Source organism: Ixodes scapularis, unplaced genomic scaffold (genome assembly GCF_016920785.2).
Source record: "Ixodes scapularis isolate PalLabHiFi unplaced genomic scaffold, ASM1692078v2 PGA_scaffold12__126_contigs__length_90152505, whole genome shotgun sequence".
Taxonomy (NCBI): Eukaryota; Metazoa; Arthropoda; class Arachnida; order Ixodida; family Ixodidae; genus Ixodes; species Ixodes scapularis.
In genome coordinates this window covers 4,622,653-4,643,294 of record NW_024609838.1, presented here as the reverse complement: position 1 = coordinate 4,643,294, position 20,642 = coordinate 4,622,653, and the positions used below count along the sequence as shown (strand labels likewise).

Below are 20,642 nucleotides of genomic sequence, written 5' to 3'. Positions count from 1 at the left end.
TCGAGGCACTCCGTTCGGAGGCAAGGGAGGCGCTACTGAACGCGCCCATTGAGCTATGTTAGAGACGTGTCCTCGACTGTTCATTTTTTTTCTTCTACTTTGAAACTTTCCTCTTTTCCTGCCTCAGTCTCGGGCTAAGAACAAAAAGGCAAAAGCGGCATTACCAGCTGCGTGCTTGTAATTTATGCATTAGTACGCACATGACGTCACGGGGCGGAAGCCAATACGCGTGTGGATGCTGGGCGAGTGAAATTGTGCAGGTGTGTGGCATAGCGAAAACAAAAGTGAAGCGGCTTCCTAAGGAGTCACCAATGGATATTCCTTTTTAGTTTTACACTGCTGTCTCTCGCGGGCGTATTTTGTGCGGTTAATAAAAAATATCCAGAAACGCCCCATTTTTTTCTTTCACATAATACCGAAGAAAACCGGCAGGGGGCTTTCTAATGTACTTGTTTGTATTTTCGTGATTTTGTTTTTTTAAATCCAGAGGATGGGGTTGTGTTTGGAATAAGTGTTCGACGTTCTTGCATACGGGGGGTATGGCGCGCCGATTCAGCTAAATTTGTGTCAACAAGTGTCTCAGTTGCTTCGATTCGATGCCTTCGAGCTAGCGCGCAGTGTCTGGACGCAGCGTTAGGCCTACCCCTTCAGCTGATCAACGCCGTGAATGGTGAAGACTTGCGGAGACAGTCGCAAAATCGACCTTGAACATACGTATCTCCACAGCCGCTTGCAGGTTTCACTCAGGTGTGAAAATGTACCTCCCGTGTAACTGAGGGGTCTTATTGTTTCGTAAGAGCGTCCTTGAAGTTCGCCGACGATGGACCGAGCAAGCAGGGCGATCCGACGGTGAGTCCCATACTCGCAATTTTTTTCAATCGCCGGAGCGCCTCACAACTTTTTCATTTCATGTCCACAACAATACCTCTGTTATTATTTTCTTTTTTTCTAAACGAAGCGTAGCTAATCTAAAGTCACGTCAGTACGCCGTTGTCAACGGATCACAAGACCGTACAATCTTTGCCGCTCCGTTTTTACACGAACGGCGACAAACGATCTCCCGTTTTCACGGCCTGAGCACGAAGTGCTAGATTTCTACCAAGAACAAAATGTTGGCGAGGAAGGCTGGTCCGTCGTTACATTTTGTCACTTGTCTAGCAGAGCGTGAAAGAACGAGCTGTCTCTAACCTTCCGTTAAACAGGAAAAGTAAATAAAAAAAAAAAAAAGATGCTGTCAGCTTATGATGGAAGCGACAATGTCTGGGTTTGACAGTTGCGTGTTCGATATATCGCTTGTTTTAATATGTGGTGATTTTGTTTTCTTTGTTTTGTGTGTTTAGGAGTGGAGCGAGGCTCAAGGCTTTGAACGGAGGGCACGCCGATCTCAACTTGGTCATCTCGGAGTTGAGGGACATTCGCTTGGCCATGAAGTCTTTCCTGACGGCGCAAAATTCTGGTACTGGTTCCTTTCGCCGTCTTTGTTCTCAGTACTGCGGATTGTTATTGTCTGTCGCTAATCGATGCCGTTTTCGCGCACTTGGCAGCCGCTCGACTTGTTCCAAGATTAGTTTATTGCTACACTTGCGGACGCGGGCACCAGCAGCCAACACGCGCTCAAAAAAAGAAAGATGAAAACATTGGCAGCGCGCCATATGCGAAAGGTACTCGAGTTCAAGTGGAATTCCGCCTTGTTTTTTTTTTCTGTGGGTAACCATTCAGATATTGGACGGACAAATATAAATAAGCCTGGAAAAAAGGGATGGTAGCTGAAAATCTGGCCCAAACATTTCAAAAGTCGGGCAAAGTTGCATATCCTGTTAAGAAAACAGTGTTGCTCTAATTACTCGTTTTCTTCTAGGTTGTGTTCAGACGATTTAAGCATAACTTTCCGCTGTGCAGGTAGTTCCGTTAACATATCGAGCTGAGCATCGTACAAATGTGAATAAACATCGCCTTTGTTATTGATGATTGTGGTTTTTTTCTTCTTTAGTTAATGCTTGGGGGCAGAGAGAGAGAGAGAGAGCTTTTATTGAATGTGGGACGATAGAGTGCGTGGCTCTAGTGCTCGTATATCATCGTCGGGGAAAGAGATAATAGAAACAAAAAAGACAGTAAATTCAGTGCCAAAACAAATAAAAAATATAAATAATTGGTAATGCATTTCTAGCTGACTTCACAGACTTTCACCTGCTTGCTTTCTGTGCTCGTCCAGAAGTCATAGAAAGAAGCCTAGCTGTCAGTTTCTGTTGTTTATATGCGCTGGCCAAAAAAAGAGTCGGAAGGATAAACATGCAGATGGCTGCGAGTGGTTCCAATCTCAGCTACTGTTGCGTAGGGCTCCCGGCCTTGGGTAGGAAATTTGTGCCTGTACCCATTTGATTCTACTTAAAGTTTTTTCTCATTTCCAGTCTCTCAAGATTTGGTGCTATGGGCTCAAGCCGATGAAAATCGGGTGATCCAGGTAAATGATATTTGAAAGACCCCGCATTTCTAGGAATTTTTCCCAGTAGTCTCAACATCTGTGCCAGTTGTATTATCTCGCTGTGTACCTTCGTCTTCTCTTTGTCCTTACGTTTCCCGGCCCCCCCCCCCCCCCCCCCCCCTTCTTTTTAATTGCGTCCACAAGTCGAGCACATTAATTTTTCATTTGCAGCATTTACCGTTCTGTTGAGGAAAAGTTTAGTTCACCTAGAGCCGTGTCTGTGTCTATTCAGCTAAAATTTGCAATGTTCCCGCTTGTTAAAAAAGCCGTAAATGGTTTTCCGACTTCTAAATGCTGCATAAAATTAATCCCTAACATGCATAGCATATGAAGCATGCACGGTGATCCCCAGAACTGTGTGCCGACACCGTGGTTCTTATGACTATGTCAGTAAGCTTTGCGAAGAAAAATCAAAAGAATCAAATTGTGGCAACGACAAACGAGCTTCTGGCCGAGTAGCTTTGAACTATTGTTAATGACTTAATTTTCACAAACTTAGTGACTGATGCGTGCAATTGATTATGATGATATTGGCTTTGAGACCCAGATTGAATGGTGTGGAAGCGTGCTTTTGTTTATTCATGGTTCTCTAGGAATAGGGTTCAGGGCCGTAACCAGGTGGGGGGGGGGGGGGTTAGGGGGTTCTGACCCCCCCCCCCCCCCCCCGAAATTTTTTTCTGGGTACGGCCCTGGTCGGTGCACTTGCAGCCAGCCGATTTTAATCTCCACCTCTGCGCACGCGCAGTGGCACCGGTCGGCTACCGGGTACCAAACCGGGACCGGTTCTTCGGTTTGCTATAACTCTCCATTATATGCCACCGATGCACATGATTCATAGGCGAAAATAAGACAAAATGGCCGCCGTTGTCCTCGAAACCCCCCCCCCCCCCCCCCCCCCCCCCCCCCCCGAAATTTTTTTCTGTGTATGGCCCTGATAGGGTTCTATCGTTTTTGGCTTTTATTTTTCCAAAATTTATCGTAATTTTTTCGGTGTTTAGTTTAAAATTCAATTTTCGTTTCTTTTTTTTTTTGCGCTTATATTTATTTCCTCAAAAGTTTACCATTTTTTTTTTGTGAATATGAAAGAAATGCCATCAGACACCGGATCAGATGATCCTTGTAGCTGTGATATTTGCGATCACTCAAAGAATACCGACACATATACTTACACGGTCTTCGCTACAACTTCCGTCAGGACACACCTCAAAATCGCGGAATTCGCAGGCATAATCTCCAGCGTGCTTCTTTTTACTTCCCATTCTGACGTTGTGACTGTCAGAGGTGATGACCGTACAGAAACCAGCAAAATGGCAAAAAAAAAAAAAAAAATCCATTGTATTTATGTTTTTAACTATAGGGAAGTTTAAGAGAGGGCATTAAGAAAGGTATTGACAGCTTTCCTCAATGTCCTCTGAAGGGCATGAAGCGAAAAACCTTATACTAGCCCACATCAAAACTTTTCTTGGGGGACCGGGAAGTTGACACACTAAGCCCGATCACAGGAAGGACACAGATGTCCCACAAAGGCCAATCCAAAACCTCTTTTGTTGCATGTTGAACCTTGGAAGAGGGCAGTCACGAAGACGTCGCACAATGTCGAACCTTGCAAAGCCCTCTCTCTCTTCGCCCTCACCCACCTCAATGCGGCCCTAAAAAACTGGCCTTTTTCGGTTAAAACCGAATATTATGGAGCGAATTAGACATACTTTTATCGGTTTAAACAGAACACGCCGAACCTACAAACTGACCTTTTTCGGTTAAAACCGAATTTCCGAAAATGTATTCGGCTTACTTCTATCGGTTTTAAAGGAGCTGTGCAACAATTTCAGGGCTTTGCTTAAATAGTTGTGGAAGTTGATGCCTGACACTTCTGCAGTGAACTACAGAAAACAGATTTTGCCTGGATACCCTAGTTTTTATTTTAAAAAAATAAGAAAGATCCAGGTTTTTGCCGCCTCTCAACTCGTACATCGTCTTCCGGGTCACGTGCGCAGTGACGTCACTAGAGTAGGCGCGGGGTTCCGGAAACGTTCTCTCTTTAGAGCCACCAACGAGCAGCGAGAACTCATCCGCTCGCGACCGCGTGACCACGTGCTGGCGGGCGCCCTGCGAAATATACGGTGAAAGGAGGAAAGTCTCATCCGGGTCCGGCCATACCCGTCCTTGCCCGTCCGGCGCTGTTCCGCCCCCCCCCCCCCCCCCCCCCCCCCTCTGGCTTCTGGCGGCTATTCGTGGTTTTGTGGACCTAGGATAGATGGCGCCACTAAAACTCCGTATAATAAAAGTTTTGTCGATGATACCAGGGTTTTGACGCATTTATATATATGTTGCAACGACAAGATTTATAGAAAAGTTACCTTTTATCGAGGAGGTATTCGCACAACTTGCTATTTTTTTTACAACCACCCAAGTGACGTCACGCCGCTTGTTTCGCATGGCCGCCGCTCGTGGCTGCAGGTCGGGAAATATTCTAAGTTCTGCCTCGCTATTACGCGGCGGAATCGCAACATTTCGATGAAAGGAGGTGTGTTTTCTGCCATTTGTGACACAATGAACAATATCAAAAGCAGAAAATGCCAATTCTTTCAACATTAAAATCGTTGCACAGCTCCTTTAATCGGTTTAAACCGAAAACTCCGACCCCTGTCTATGAGGCACGTGGTAATTTCATCTGTCCACAATGCGGGAGGAGACAAAGCATCCACACTAATGGCACAAAGCACGGGCAAGGATACAGACCACGAGCTCTTAGCAGTTGATTCCAGTGCGCGAGGGCTGCATTGGCGCCTCCCATGGCTTCGGCCATGGGAGGTGCCTCCATGGCGAGCGCTGCATTGGCGCCTCCTATGGCTTCGGCCTCGTGTGCGTAGCATTCGTCTTGCTCCAAGTGAGTGTTAAAAAAAAAGCTTAGTTCTGCTTTTCACCGCATGAGCCATCTTGATAGAATCTCGAGGCAAATATCAGCCCATGCTAATGAACCATGGCATATCACTAATAACCGTAAGACTTTGAAACCCGCAAAAGCATATTCCTGAAAGTTGCACTTTGCAAAAAAATGGAGCCATTTACAGTACACATCCGTAACGTGTGTGTTGTAGAAAGTTAGATTTTAAGCAGAAAGAAGGAGCAAGCAAAGAACTGCGCCAAAACGGTCCGTGACCGGTTTCCAGGGTGCTGTAAACCCTCGAGGCCCATTCGCACACACTTGCGTCTGACTACGACCGACTGACACAGGACCGGTTTTTAGGCCTCTTGTGATGGCTTACGATTGACAGCAATCCAGCCGGTCGTAAGCCGTCAGAAGAGGCTTAGAAACCGGTCTCGTCTCAGTCGGTCGTTGTCAAAAACTTTAGCGCTTTGACCCCTGGGAATTTCTGTTTTAGTTGGAGTCCTCAGGTTTCAAAGAAACCTGAGACCCCAACTAAAAAAAAAAACATTCTAATGCATTCTTTTTCTGCAGGACGTGATGTCCCAGTTGGCTGAGCTGAACACCTTTTGGACAGATGTGCAGAGGGACTTTGTCGGTAGGTAAACAATTTTTTCTGTCTCGTATTGTTGCACCTATCGCATTAAGAAGCACATAGCTAAATGAGTCTGGAAACAAGATGTAAATAATTGTGATGATAATCATCATCGTCCCCACAGCCGCCACCATCATCGTCATTCCTTTGTATCGCTCCTAACATACACAGGCATGCTGGCCCACAAAAGCAAAGTTGAATTCTATGTGGGACCAGGTGGCCAACAGCAGACTGTGTGCATCAATATACAATACGAGCAAGACAGATGCTGTAATATACAAACTCTAGCAATGGGCATTATTGATATTTATCACTTGGTAGCTATCAATGTCTCATCTAAACAGGGCAAATGGCAATGTTTCGTGGTGCACATTTAATCCTTTTTTAAAGGTTTATCTGGGGTTCCGACTATAGAAGCATCTTCGGACGAGGAGAAGGGCTTCTCCCCGTCAGTTTGATGGTGCCGTCTGGTGTCTGTGATAGTTTTGAGGTGGTCAATTTTTTATATCAGTTTTAATAAAAAAATTGTTCTCGCGTGAATGTAATGTTTGGTTTTTTAGGCTGCTTAGAGCCCATAAACTGAGCTATGACCATAAATAGACTATCGCAGAAAGTGGTTGAGTGCTTCTCACACAGCCCTCCACTTCAACAGAGCGAACGCTGGAGGGGTCACCTCCTCTCCGGGGTTCGCTCTGCTAAAGCGGAAAGAACTGCAAGGAGCTTCCACTGAACCTTTAACCCGTCGCTGGCTATACAAACACTCCTCTCCTATTTCGCTCTAAAATTCCGACCCTCAATGAATCGTCGACCCCGCCAATCTTACGGATTGCAGCGCCTCTCTAGACTTCTTTCACTAATCCCCTAACCTGCTTTTTGTAAACGTGGTTGGCAGAGCACTTGAAGGCCTTCAAGCACCACTTCGACCTGATCCTGGAGGGGGAGAAGCAGGTGGACCAGGCCCGCAACGCCCTGGTCTTGTGCGAGCAGAAAGAGCTCAAGATCAAGAAGGAGCTCAAGAAGGCCTCTAAGGTGGGTTTTGGTGCGGGGGAACAAAGACTGTAGCAGAATACAGCAGGTCGCAAGCGCCGACATTGGGGACACCGAAAGAAAGGAACGGGGAAGAGAAGCCGAGAGAGGAAGCAGACGACAGGTTGGGCGCGCCCGTTTGTTGCGACGACTTAAAATTGGTCGAGCGTTTGTCAACTTCGTTTGTTTTCTTATCCAATGTCCGGCGCCAGCGTTTTTCGCTAAGCGTGTACAAAATGAGGATAGTAAAACGATGATGTTTTTCCTGCTCCTGCGTGTATCTGAAAGCGATGCCGCAAATAAATTCTAGCACCCATTTTATCCTCTAAATGTCAACCACCTTCTGGCCACACCACGGAGACACCAAATATTTTGCTCGAAAAGACATCAAAACATTATTTAAAAGCAATAAACCGAATGTCGTTACATCACTACAAACATAAAAGCAGCGCCACTCCTTAGAAGTACATCATCAAGCTGCGTTCGCGTGAATCCTGTTGGACCAGATTATTGTATTTTCTGAACTATAGGTCGCACCCTTGTGTAAGTCGCACATCCGTATATTGAGCCGTTTTCGTGGAAAAGTTGGTATATAAGTCGCACCTTTGTATAAGTTGCACCTCTTTGCATGATTCACGTGATGAGTTCTTTAGTTTACGCGCATTGGTATCGTGAAATCGAAGTTTCACACAATTGCTAGATCGCACTCACCGTTTGACGCACATTTTGACTCGCGAGAAATGCTCATAGTATGGTGCTGTCTGAGGGGGGCAACCTAGTGTTTCGCAGCAAACGGACGTAAAATGTGCAAAATGAGAGGGTAGTCGACTTTATTCGAGCAAACAAAAGTTTAAGGCGCTAGACACACTCGCGATCCAAACTTTGAAGCACTAGGCCTAGCCTAGGCCAAGTCCCGGAGACGACGCGAGCATCGAGGCAGAAAGATGAACCTTGACATACTTTTTTTGGTACGTCTAAAAGATCGGCTAGCCACGATCCTTCCTTTTACATGTAGCAACACAGGTGGAGCATGACACAAAAAAACTGCTTATCGAGCGGAAACTAAGAAAGACATGAGATAATATTCTGCAATGCGTGTATACCAGCCCACTTACTTTTCAGTGTTACTGGACTGAAGCAAAAGAATATGGAACCATGGCTTGACTAGGATATATCAGTAACATGCTGTAAATGCTTGATTCTCACTGTCTTGTCTATCCACATAGGCAAGACAGCCACTTTGGGGAAACAATAAAAATTAAAATATCTCGCATTCCGGTGAGGGTGGGTGCAACTGGTAGATCGGGGATCACGGGATATGGACGCCATTCTGTTGCTAAATTTTGCTGCGAGTCTGCGGAGCAAAGGGTCGTTTTATTTCCTAACTCTGGTCATAAGAGCCCATTAATGTGCTTGAATAATTTATGCAAGGTAAAATTGATTATTTTTCTATAGCCACCAGTTTTATTCCGATAGGATAAGTATTTGTTCAACGCGAAAAATGGTAAATTCCGCCATCTTGGACGTTGCTGCTTGTCTGGCAACCCTGCTTCCTCCTCTCGACGTTGGCAATTCCCGGAGCGAGAAAGGCTACGCCAAGGCATTCGTTGCCTGCAACGGGAGGCGAGAGGAGGAAAGGTGCATGGGGCAACAGAGTTGCAACAGAGCGGGCGTCTGCTCTCGTGCAGGCAACATTGGCGCATATCCTTTCCCAATCCTCTCCCTGGGTGCCGCCATTAAATTGCAAACACTCTCCAGGATTTGAGTTGCACACACCTTCACTAGAGCCTCCCTAGAATAGTGTGGCAACAGCAGTGCCTCCTGAAGAGGCAAACACCACCTATGGCTACGTAGTTATGGTGCTCCACAAAACACAAAGCGCAATGTACCATAAAAAAAAAAATCATGTCACGCCTCAAAAAAAATAAAAAATCTTATATACAATTTTTTATTTTTTTTCGCATTGCAGGAGTTGCATTGTTGTATGAGTCGCACAAAGGAAAAATGTTCGAAAAAAAAAAAAAAACTGTGACTTATACACCGGATAATACAGTAGTCTCCCCTCCCGGTCTATTCAACTCCTGCGGGGAGAGCAGGGGCAGATTTATGAGTTAGGCTTGCTGAGATACAACGTTACGGCCGAAACGTTGCCTAATTCTGTTTTGTTGACCTGATATTTGCTAATTCACCAAAAACTAAAACCTTTGGCAAATGTGTATGAATTTTTTCAGTAAAAACAAAGTTGACCTTGGGGGGCCTTTAGGCGGGCGTGGTTGTCCCCTCCCCAGTAAATCCACCCCTGGAGGAGCGGCAACTAAAAACGGCCAGGTCGTAGCAAGTTGATGACGCCCAGCGGCAGAGCTCGTAAGCTTGCCAGCCTCCAAGCAGTTTTGCCCGTGCTGGGCCAGATTGCGTCACGTCTCCCGGGACGCATCCCGCATTACGTGACGTTCCCCAATGTATGGTCTTCGAGCGCTCGCTGGAATCGGTCCTTTGGCACAAAAAATATAGCCATCCCTTCAAAATAGCAGCGTGCAATTACCATTAGCAGATAGAGTTGATCGTGTTTAACTTATTTCTGAATGTGAGAGGTATATTTTAAGTTTCGACTCTGTGTCCCTGTGAAGCGTCTCCAGTGATCTTAGCCCGTAAGGACCCCCGATGTCCGCGGCTCCGCTCCGCCCAGGGTGGATCCAAAGGGGAAAGCGACGGGGGTGGCCGCCCCCCCCCAAACTAAGTCGCCCCTCCCCCCCCCTTCTCAAAGGGAAATTTGACATGGGTAGACTCCCCTTCCCCAAATAGAACCGATTACCAACCTGCCAGGTGGTAGAAGGCTCGGTACTCAAAAGCAAGGGTTCAAAATAGTATAGGTCATACCCTAGCCGGCACACTTGTACTCTGAACGTGGAGCACCACTCCGTCGAATGGGAGAATAGTATACTTACAAATTCCCCCCCCCCCCCCCCCCCCCCCCAAGACGGGGTTCTGGATGCACCGTTCCAAAACGGCTGCAATGCATGGGATGCACCCATCTAGACTCCCTCCAGGGGAAAGGGGACCCTTCCGGGAACTGTTGCCTAAAACGGCACTCGTGCAGGAGATAAATCCACGAAGTGATGCACGTGGCGTTATCAACGGGCACAATTCCCCTCCCGGCTTCGTCGTTCACACCGACGGCGCGTTGTGGGGAGGTCTGGTGGCTTTTGCAGTCCAATTCAACAGTTTAGACTCTTGACACTGCTGCAAACAAATTTTGCCATCTTTACATTTTGCACCAAAGTGTTTTAACGATTTGGCGTCGCTTGGTTATCTCCATTGGATCGCAGCTGTGGTCGCACGAAAAGTGAAACAAGATATAACCTTTGTCGCATCATCTTTATTTTTTTTTTTTATATTTTTATTTTTTTTTTATTTTAGAGCATTAAGCAATTTTTGAGAATCTAAAAAGCTCCCGGGGCAATGGCACAATCACTTTTAGAATGAAGATGACGACCGTGTCTCGCATGCACGAGTCGATCAAGCAAAGCCTGCTTGCTCGTTCAGTTAACCATCATCGCGTTTGTGCCTGTGTCTATTCAACAGAAGGCGACGGTGGAAGAGATCAGTAACTTGGAGCTGAAGCTGGCCCAGGCAGAGAGAGCTAAGGACCTGGCCCAGTATGAAGGTGAGTGGACACTTTTGGGAGGCATCTAGTTCGAGTTTGGGCAAGTTGTCTTCTTCGTTTCGATCTGGATGAGCGTCGTGCCGGCACGTGGTCGTGTGTCACTGCTGCCTGATGCGCATAAAAGACCCCGGGATAGCAGCGATACTTCACTGGCTAAATTTCTCGCTTACGGCGTAGAGCAGTCTCGACGTACCTCAACGGCCGATCGACCTTACGCTGTGCAAACACCAGCGTCCCCCCAAAATTCTTTTTCCTTCTGTTAAGGGGAGTTTCTGAATCCCAGGTGTAGCTGCTAACTGCACCTTGCAGTGAAATTAAAAGTGCAGTGAAATATGTTGAGTTGAACAACTAAGAAACTTGTACACATTCCCAGGTCAAACCCTCGAAGAATTCCAAGGCTGGTATCATTGTATTTGCAGCGTCAGAGAGTTACTTCTTTGAAGCCATAAAGTATCTTTGAAGCTACAAGGTTTCTTTAGGTTTTGTGTCAGTGGAAGGCCTTAGCTGCAGTACAACCAAACCAGAAAGTTGCCGAGAGCCGGAACCTGAACCCGACAGAACCACACATTCACTCATTTGGTTGATTGGTAGCTCCTTCAGTTGTATGGTCTTTGAACCAATAAATTAATTGTCAATGAGCCATTCAATCATTTGGTTGGTGAACCAATCAATGTCTGAGCCAATCACTTGATTGACTGATGAATTGATTGATTGGTCGCCAAACCAGCCTAGGAGTCAATCATTTGATCAGTCAATGACCCATTTGATTTGCTGGACAATTGATAGTTCAATTAGTCGAATGATGAGTCAATGATGGAAAATTGATAGTTCAATTAGTCGAATGATGTGATTAATTTATTAAATGATCAGCCAGTCTTTTCATTAATCGTCCAATCGATGGACCATTGTGCAGCCATGGAGAAGGTGCAGGAGAACGAGGCAGTCAAGCTGATCCGGGTCAAGGAGGGCTTGCTCAAACTGTCCGAGGCCTACCTGGAGCTGGCCAACAAGTGTGCCATCATCTTTGAGTCGCAGAGGGACATTGCCGCCCACATCCCGGACGTGCACCACATGGCCTTGCACGAGATGAAGTACACCGGTGGGTGGCTCTAGTGGCCCGCGTTGTTTGTGGAACTGCATTTTAATCCTGTTTCTACGGAAGCAGTTAAGGTCAATTCACACATACATTATAGCACTAAATCAGCACAAGGAACAATGCATACTGATGCGTCATTTGCCCGAATGTAGCCTAAAGCTGATGTAGCACTGCACGAGTGCGTCATCGTTTACATTGCGAGAAGTCAGGGCTGTGGCAGCGAGGTTAATGCTATTTCAAGTGCTGACCCAGAGTGCCGTGGTTTTTGCGGGAAAAAGCCTTCACTGTATGATATTGAGCGAGCTAGCCATAAGGACCGTTGAAGGCCTCGATATCCGACTATGCTCGCTCTTGCGATTTGTGTGTGGTACTGTTAAAAGCATGCATAACCGTATAAAGAATGCTGCTCCTACCCGGTGATGTCTGGCCTGTCATTGTACGAGGTGTCTATGCATTTTCAGAAACTAACATGTGTGGTGGCGTCTTTAGCCACAAACACTTAATGCACTTTGCTCACTTTTTTTTTTTTTGGCAATTTTATTACTACAGATACTTAAAAGGACGGTGTCACGATATCCAGTTGGAATGCATTTCACTTTACATGAGCTTACTGGCATTAGTGGGACTCAAGGATACTCGCACGCAATGCCACTGGCCAAAAAACTCCTTTGTTGCGGTGTAATTTCAAGGACAAAAGCGAGCGTTTTCAGTCACTCTCTCCTTCACAAAACTTGATGACGCAGCTGGGCGGTCGCAGGACCGCCGAGTGACGATATTTGAATGAGGCTCATAGATTGGACTCGAGCATTTCGTCGGCACTCGATTTGGGCTCGTGATAATCTATAGCTCGAGAACCATTCAGGTAGTGGCCCGTGTCCAATCGCTGCAATGACTACAATAGCCGAACCATAACAAAGTCTGCAACTCAGCTCATGTCCTGTGCGTTGCTAACCCCAGCGTGTGGCTATGAGCAATATTGGTGGCATATAATCGGCTCCAGATCATGTGGCCGCTTGTCCTGGCTGCGAGTTTGTGAGGGCGAAGGCTGCTCGTTTTTCTTTCGTTTTTCTGCGATTTCGATTGCGTGTGGTGAAAAACGAACAGGTGTTTCACAGGTCACTAGCGTCAGGGATCCATTCTAAGCGGTATTTGCGCAAAATACAAAAATCATTGCATCGCCCCTTTAAGCGGAATGATTTACAGAGGTGTTGAGGCTACTTCACGTATTTCCATCGGTTGCGTCCTGAAAGCAACCGCAACGGCAGCGATGGTGGGGACAGGTGTGTCTTGTGGTTGTGTCACGAAGCTGCTTCTCTCATCGCTTGCCGTGATCTGTACGGGAAAGAGTTGTTCCGTCGACCTTGTCGTTTTGGTCACTCTGAATGCAACAGACACAACCTTCTGAACCACCTTTCTGGGATGCATTTGACTCCAAGGGTTTTGTTCTGTTCTGAACCACATTAAGAAAGCTATTTGCCGTTTTTTTTCTTTTGGTTGTGCAGGCACAGGTGCCATGAAGCAGGCGGTGCAGAAGGCAAAAGATCGTGTGGACCAGTACCACCTGTACCAGTACCGACTCATCCCTCACTGCCCCTCCGTCGGTGAGTGCACCGACTGTGGGTTGCCATCGTGCCGGCGTCCTTGCCGTCATTTCGGGATGGGAGCTCACTCGAAGTGGAACTCTGTGTTCTAAATTTGGCATCGGGAGATGGCAGGGGGTTTAAGGAAAACAGACGTGCTTGTAGTAACAGTAAATGAGGCAGCGTGCTCATCAAATTGAGTCAATAAAAACACTGTTAGTGTTTTTATTGACTACAGGCATTTCTAGGCGACCTTTGCAATAGCATGCTGAGAGAAGAAAAAAAAATTGTTTTTCTCGTCAAGAACAAGTTGGAAGGACCACCATCGTGGTTTGAGTCGCGTGCAAGCCACGCGTATTGTTCGTCTGTGGTCTTGCTTATGATTGCGAGCCTCTCAGCTTCGACAGCGCTTCGTCCTCTCAGAAGCTCTGACTGTGCATGCGCAGCCAAGGCATGACGAAGGGCAGCGAGTTGGTGGCTAGGAATGCGGAAGAGATGCTTTGCACTTTCCCTGTCGGTGGTTGTCGGGGAGAGAGATAGTAGGGGCTTCATATCGGAGAGATTAGCTTTAGGGTGACTCTAGGTTAATATGAATCTAGACTTAGTCCTCTAGTTATGGCCGAGTTTGAGGTGCGGCTTTCTTCGCCAATAGCCTGTCCTCGTCCCTCACTCTCACAGAAGAGCCGCCCCCGCCGTACACCCCCGGCTACTACGACCCCACCACCGGGCAGCCCTACCACGTCCCCGGAGGCGACGAGGCGGCCTTCGGCTCGGTACGGCAGCGCGTGGTGCTTCCCTCCTGCCCCGCCCCCGCATTCGGGGGGGGCCGGGGCCTGGCGAGGCCCCCCCCGGTGCCCCAGCAGCTGCCTTCCCGTCCCCCCGGCGGCAACAACAACCCCGACTGGCTCCTCCCGAGGGACCCCCCCGCCGCTTGCCCCCCCAGCCCCTGGCCCCCCGCGTGGGGCTCGGACGGGGAGGAGGAAGACCGGCTCTCCGCCGCCATGGGGGCGGCGAGGCTGGGATGACCCCTCGCCCCGCCGCGGGAGCCGCCGCTCTTTTAGGGAAGGACCGACGCCTGTGCCTCCCCCGTCTCGTCTGGTCTTCCCCCGACTGCCCGGTTTCGAAAGGCCGCTCTGGCTCGGCCCCAGCCGTTTTTTTCCGGCGGGGACCTTTAGGAGAGACTGTCCCCGAATGGCTGTCTCTCGGGTCTTGCACGTAGGGAAACTCCTGCCAGTCTTCCCTAATATTTTGGGGGAAGAGGTGCCCCATTTCGTTTTCCCCTTGGGTTTTAGGGAAGCACAATCTTTCCACTGTCCCTAGAAAATGAAATGGGCAAATTCACCCTATGATTTTGTTAAAACGTGCATTTCCCGTTACCTGTCCCCAGAATGTTGATGGTGTCGATTGACGAGAGCCTTCCAAAGTTTATTGTTTTTTTAAATTCCAGTTGGCTTTTTGCTTCAGGTTTTCCATGGTGCTGTCGCCCCCTGAATTTTTTTAGGAATGACTTATCTGGGCTGGCTTTCCCCAACAGGCGAATGGTGATCTCTAGCTTCTCTTCTCTTTAAAACTTTTAGGGAAGACTGCCTCTCGTTTCCCGTCTCTGGGATCTCCCCTAGACTTCGAAGCAGGGTACTTTTGATCGGCATCCACTTCAACCTTTCTGGAACGTTGTTCATTATGTACCTCTAATACCAGGTTGGCTGTGAGGGGCCGGGGAGTCCTGTCTCCTGCCTGTGTTCAGTGTTTTTCTCTGCCTTGGCGCATCTTGGGGAACCTAACAAAGGGTGCCAGCAGCCCTGTGGTTGGATCGGCTTTAGGAGTTAACGCATGGATCATACTTCGTCGGTTTTTAATTCTAAATTGCCGTTCTCCGTCATCGGATACAACGGTAAAGAGCCTTGCTGGACGCCATCAACGTCGATGCCTCCATGAATAGTACACGATCGAAGGAAGAACGGGGGAAGGAGGTGCCCGGGGTGTTCGTCGGAACGGCGGCGTCGGTCCTTTTATCGTAAGCATGCGTGAATGAATGCGTGCGTGGGTGGTTGGAGAAGGCATTTACGGCTCATCCTCTTTCAAAAACATCTTTGCGACAAGCGACTCTCCACCGGGGTTTTCCCTCATTTCCCCAAGTGTCTGTTTAGTCTGAATGTCGTCTCGGTCGCCGTTGGGACGGCATGCTGTTTCGGGACAGAGAACTGCGAAGGGGGTGCCGGTGCAAAGTTTTCGGTGCTTGCAGTTCTGTTCCGTGCCAGCACGTCTCCTCCGAAAGTCGGAGTTTACATTTTGACGGTGTTCTACGAGACGTCGGCGAACGTGCCGAACTAATCAGCTCTGATGCACTTCTAACCCCAGCACAATCGTCGTGTCACTGCCCAGTACTGTCTGCTTACCACGAGTTCGAGTGGTGCCTCTGGGGGTGCCCTCACCCTCTTCCGAAAGTGCACTTACGCAGCTTTAGCGAGCTAAGGATTTGAGCTTCGGGAAAGGGTTAAAGCGCTCCGAGAGCACCATTCGAATTTTCTCTTAGGCATTTTATATTTTGTGTTTCTTCACGTTTTATAGCAATTTGTTGATAGCTTTGTTGCCCTGGATCAACCCTCTTCCATTAAGCAATTGAATTGAAATTACAATTTTTTTTTGTAGGGAACTGTAAAGGTTGCAATGTGTAGGAATTTCTTTTCATTTAAATTTTGGTTTAGTGTGTTTTACTAGTTGAAATGAATTTGTGTATGGTATTTTTCATATTCATGATTTCTTTAGACTTAGTTTTGCATGTCTTCAAATTTGAACACCTGATCACACGTGAAACCATTGCCAGCAGCCACTTTCAAAATATTTATTTTTAACATGGTTTTCTTGCCCTTAAAGCTTTGACACTTAAAAACTGTGATAGCTGTTGGGTGTTTGTGAAAGATAAGAGAAATGATGGTGTGTGTTTGTTTTATGTATATCTAGTGTCTAGGTTTTGGTAATAAAGGCCTTTGTTTTAGGGATGCTTTCAGCTTTTAGTCCGATTTTCCTTCTGTCCTACAGTTTTAAAATACCAATAAGCATTTATTGTACTCCATAGGGGTACTAAAAACAATTTTTTATGAAGTATATTTGGCATGGTATCAGTGTTTTTTTGTTGTTTTTAATAAAAATGATGGTGAATACCAATATCTGTGTTGGTGTGTGCATTTGACCAAGTTGCGAGTAAAGTCTGTAATAAACACTTCCTATGTCATTTTTTTTTTTTTTTTTTTTGTAGATATACTGATTAATCATGTAGCAAAATGTAGAAAGTAGCATATCTACTGGCAACAGAAAGAATAAAACTTGAGACGAAGGACGGCGAACATATCTATCTCGTTGGAAATGTTACGTAAACTGCATGTTTGTAGGGAACTGAGCACGATGCTGCAGTGATTACAGTTTCTTCGAATCGCTTGCTACAGAAAGAAAGAGGGAGAGAGAGAGAGGAAACTTTCAGGATTGGCTTGGCTTCGCAAACGACTGCGCTTTGGTTGGTTTGTCTCGACTTGTTTTGGCTGAAACTGGCTTGATGACTTTCATCGTTTCAAAAGGCGAAACAAGCGCAATCTGAAACATTCCAAGCAAGCTCTAACCTGACAGTTTTTATGCACGTCCTGCAGCCAGTAGTTTTAATCTGAGGGAGATTATGAAATTAAATTTTCGATATCTGAATGTCGATTTTGAGCACACATCGCTAATCCCAGGTTTCTGTCACTCGTCAAAATCAACATGGCCGACTTTTGAGGGTGCCGTTTGCTAGGAATGTGTGACTGCCACTTATCGTTCCCCGCATGCGTATGAAGCTCGGTCGGAATTTAAAGCAAAAAAGCCTCACCGCCAGTTTATCCTCATCGAAGATACCCAGGTAAGAACACTCAATTTCCCTCAGACGCGTCGAATCTGCTTCAGTCTGACTCATAACGCTCAGCTGTTAAGCCTATACGACGAGCTTTTCTGGATGTTTCTCCATATAATTTTAAATTTCTGGGTGTTCCGACGGATTAATCTGTTACGCAACGTGATCTGAACCATTCCTCCACATCTCTGTAGTTCGAGATATTGGCTAGTAACTCGCGGTCAGTTGGTTGACGATCAACGCATTGGAGTGACAGATATGTCATGTGCACGGATTCGGTCTTTTTCGTTTTTTCTTATTCTTTTAATGCGTCATGGAGCGATCATTTTTGAGTGAGCAGTGATTGATAAAAATTTACTTTCATTCTATAGAAACAGTAATTTAGTCTTTAGTGCCTGTACGCGTTAGGTCGTCTCAAACCTTTTCAGCAAATCGCTCTCGATTTAAGTATTGAGCACTAAAAGGTTCCGGCGCTGACACCATGCTTGTCTCTGAAGATATTTCCTAAATTATTTTCTGAAGTGCCTCTATAGATTCTTTGTTAGTAACTGTCTAAAGATCATTCTCCAATTGACATATCTCTGATTTACAACTGCTTAAGCATTAAAAGGGTTCAGACGCTGACGCAATAGTATTTCGGAGGGCTTTCTGCGAGTTATTATCTAAAGGAATTATTCTGCAGCGCACATTGATTTCCCGATAACCGATCGAGCAAATTCGTGGTCGGTGTTTTCACTGCTTTCGATAAATCATAATAAGAGGCGAGGAAGTCTATTGGCTGAAAACATAAATCCTTTGTTTTTGTCTTCCCGCTGTAAGCTGAGGGAAAGTTTGCGAGGTATTGCTGAGTGTAAGTCTAACATTTGCGTACTAGCCCGCTCAATCCCAAATTCAACTCGAAGTTAACTGTTTTAGTAAAGATTCTTACCGTCAACTCGACTTCGCGCATCTAGCGCGTGGCACGCATTTTAAGCACTCGAAGTTAAAGAGCAGAACTAACCGACCGTTGTAAACATCTGTAGAGTGACGTTGCGGACAATCGCATCGTTAAACATAAAAAAAAAAAAAAAAAGTACTATCTACTAAGATACGAGACACACATCTTCTGTTTGCTGCCTTACAAGCAGACCATCTTAAATAAGAAGAAAATCGTACTCAAGAAACTTTCCATCGTAAAAAAATCCTGTAAAACGTGTAGTTTGTACTCTGGTTGTCGTTGATTCTTCACCTAGTGTTTTATATCATAGTTAAAAAAAACTACAAATATCTTTAAATGGGACCTCGCTTTTAAAGGGGTTTAAGAATCTCGATCGCGTGTTTTCGGCTGCTTCAAAGTTTTTTGTTCTTTTTTTTTTTCGGAGAGAGAGAGTTATGCGAGATGCTAAAATCTAAACGGCGCAGGAAACGTGGCGAGCGCGATATGCACACGAGATTCGGTATTGCGAGCCCACGCCAGAGCGAAATCCCCGGCGAAGCAAAACGCGTCGGCAAAAAAATGTCCGCGGGCGCGACTCAGCCGTAATCAGGGGTAAAGCAACCTCGTCGGTCGCCGCCGCCGCCGCCGCAACCGCCAGTTCCCGGTTTCGGTTCAATGAAAACTTCCCTATTAGCGGTGGAATCGAAGGCGACCTCGTTTGAGTGACACAGAGTTCCTTCCGAGATCTGTAACTGGTCGCCGTGGCTGCCACTACCGTGCATTGAGTTGATGGTTACGCGTTGATTAATTGATTGATTGATTGATTGATTGAGGCATGGTTTTCACTGCAGACATACCAACAAAAGTATCCACAGAGACGCTTTAAACGTGTTTCGGAGCATGTTTGCTTTATACGCATGTAAGCTTTGATCATGTCTGCAGTTTTGCGTTATGTAGTAACTGTGTGACCGTGGCTTAATTAAGAGCCCATTGCTGGGTCTCAAATAAGTTGCGCATGATGCAGAAACGAAGCTTCGTAGAGGCCGGGTGGCTCGGTACAAAGACGTAGTTAGTCATTTTGTCGCGTGTGTGTTCCGAGAGTGGAATGCTAGTCGGTCCCGACGGGTGTCTGGAGTCTTTGCCATAGATGAGAAATTTGGCCTGCGCAGTACGACCACTAGTCCGGGGTCAAGCGTCACACCGGTACAGTGCTTATTCGGATCGAAATGACCAGGTATTGAATAACCCGGGACATCTGGGTTCTGCAGTGCGAGCTTTCGCTCCACGGTCTCGGAGCTTGCAGTGCGTTGGTACGCTGCAGCGTGAAGGAGTAGTGAGCGTCGTAAAACATACGCAGTCGCCGGGTAGTCCTTGGGTCACATTGCGGGTTTTCCAGCTTTATCCGAAGGAGGTGCAATTTCGAAAATGTTCGCACAAAGGATGCGAGTGAATGATGGAAAACACGGGCGGGGTAAGTACTCCCAACTTAACTGCCGGGAGTATGGATAAAATGAAAGCTCGTAGAAATGTTCATATTGCCCGAGAGTGCGTCGACCTACGGTGGCGCATCGGCGACGGTAATAGGTGGGAGGTGGGATATGTCGGTGAGCTAGCTATAGGAAGTATGCACGAGGTATAAGATGCACTAGTGAGAGGCAGGTCAAGGAGGCTAATTTACATAATTATTTTTGTTGTGTGTATTTTCAAAAAGCCCATATTGCAATTGAACTATGGATATATTGTGTACATCTGCCTGAGTGACTCTGCCAGTCATAGGTGGGGTGTGTTCTACTAATTACATGCAAAGAAGGTTGCTCGGGTTTCTAATTAAAAGTTTGCGGACAGACAAAAACGACATAAAATACTTAATCCTGTCGCAATCGGAGCGTTAGTGTTGTGTTTGTGTGACACACAGAACAAGCTTGAGCGGTAGCGCAGGTTTTCTTTAGCTTCTCCAGCGCTGCATGGCACGATGGTGGCCCAACATTTTAATTAGTCAAATTAATTAACCACCGCCAGCGGTCTACCTCCGTGTCTGCCCCCCCCAACTTGTCGGCAACCTAATTGGGGTTTCATGCGTGCAGTTTTCTTTTGTATGTAGGTAGCGACATCTGCGTCTTAATAACCAATTAAAGTTTGTAGCAGTTTTTCCCCCCTCTTTGTTTTTTTGTTAATTTTGGTGTTGCATTTTATAGATTTTGTGACCCCGCCTGCCTCCTGAGACGGCGAGTCTGGTTGCTAGACTCGCTCTGGCTAATTTCAGCTTCTATTACACTTGGATCGCGTTACTGTTGTGACATTTTGTTATAGGGACCTTGGTTGGCAATTCATCACCACAGTACATTTTAAAATTATTTATTGTGTAGGCTGTAATGCAGACCTAACCCGCCAGAGCCATCATTTATTTCGTTTGTATTTTGCTTCCACCATCTGCAATGTTATTTTATGTTTGTGTTCGGGTGCTTTTCTTTTTTTTTTTT

General features: G+C 46.5%; 2 protein-coding genes across 6 annotated transcripts in view; both read left to right on the top strand.

Annotated features, from left to right (window-relative positions):
* The first annotated feature begins 417 nt into the window (after positions 1 to 417).
* Positions 418 to 16,534, top strand: LOC8024501. Of its 2 annotated transcripts, none has more exons than XM_029991254.3 (9): positions 418 to 849; positions 1,341 to 1,456; positions 2,409 to 2,461; positions 5,943 to 6,006; positions 6,896 to 7,032; positions 10,612 to 10,693; positions 11,607 to 11,792; positions 13,292 to 13,390; positions 14,048 to 16,534. In XM_029991254.3, exons 1-9 carry the CDS (start codon positions 821 to 823, stop codon positions 14,392 to 14,394), a joined length of 1,113 nt encoding a protein of 370 aa, XP_029847114.1. In that variant the 5' UTR covers positions 418 to 820; the 3' UTR covers positions 14,395 to 16,534. The 2 variants fall into 2 exon arrangements, with proteins under 2 accessions (XP_029847114.1, XP_040061492.1); XM_040205558.1 differs by lacking the exon at positions 418 to 849 and adding an exon at positions 1,002 to 1,128.
* A 563-nt stretch (positions 16,535 to 17,097) lies between these two features.
* Positions 17,098 to 20,642, top strand: part of LOC8024500 (rho GTPase-activating protein 190) — a 54,025-nt gene continuing 50,480 nt past the window's right edge. For 2 of the 4 annotated variants that reach the window (XM_040205563.3, XM_040205562.3), the window contains exon 1: positions 17,098 to 17,255. The gene's annotated coding sequence lies outside the window, so the exon portion shown is untranslated. The remainder of the gene's footprint in view (positions 17,256 to 20,642) is intronic. The other 2 variants (XM_029991255.4, XM_040205564.3) reach the window with 1 other exon arrangement.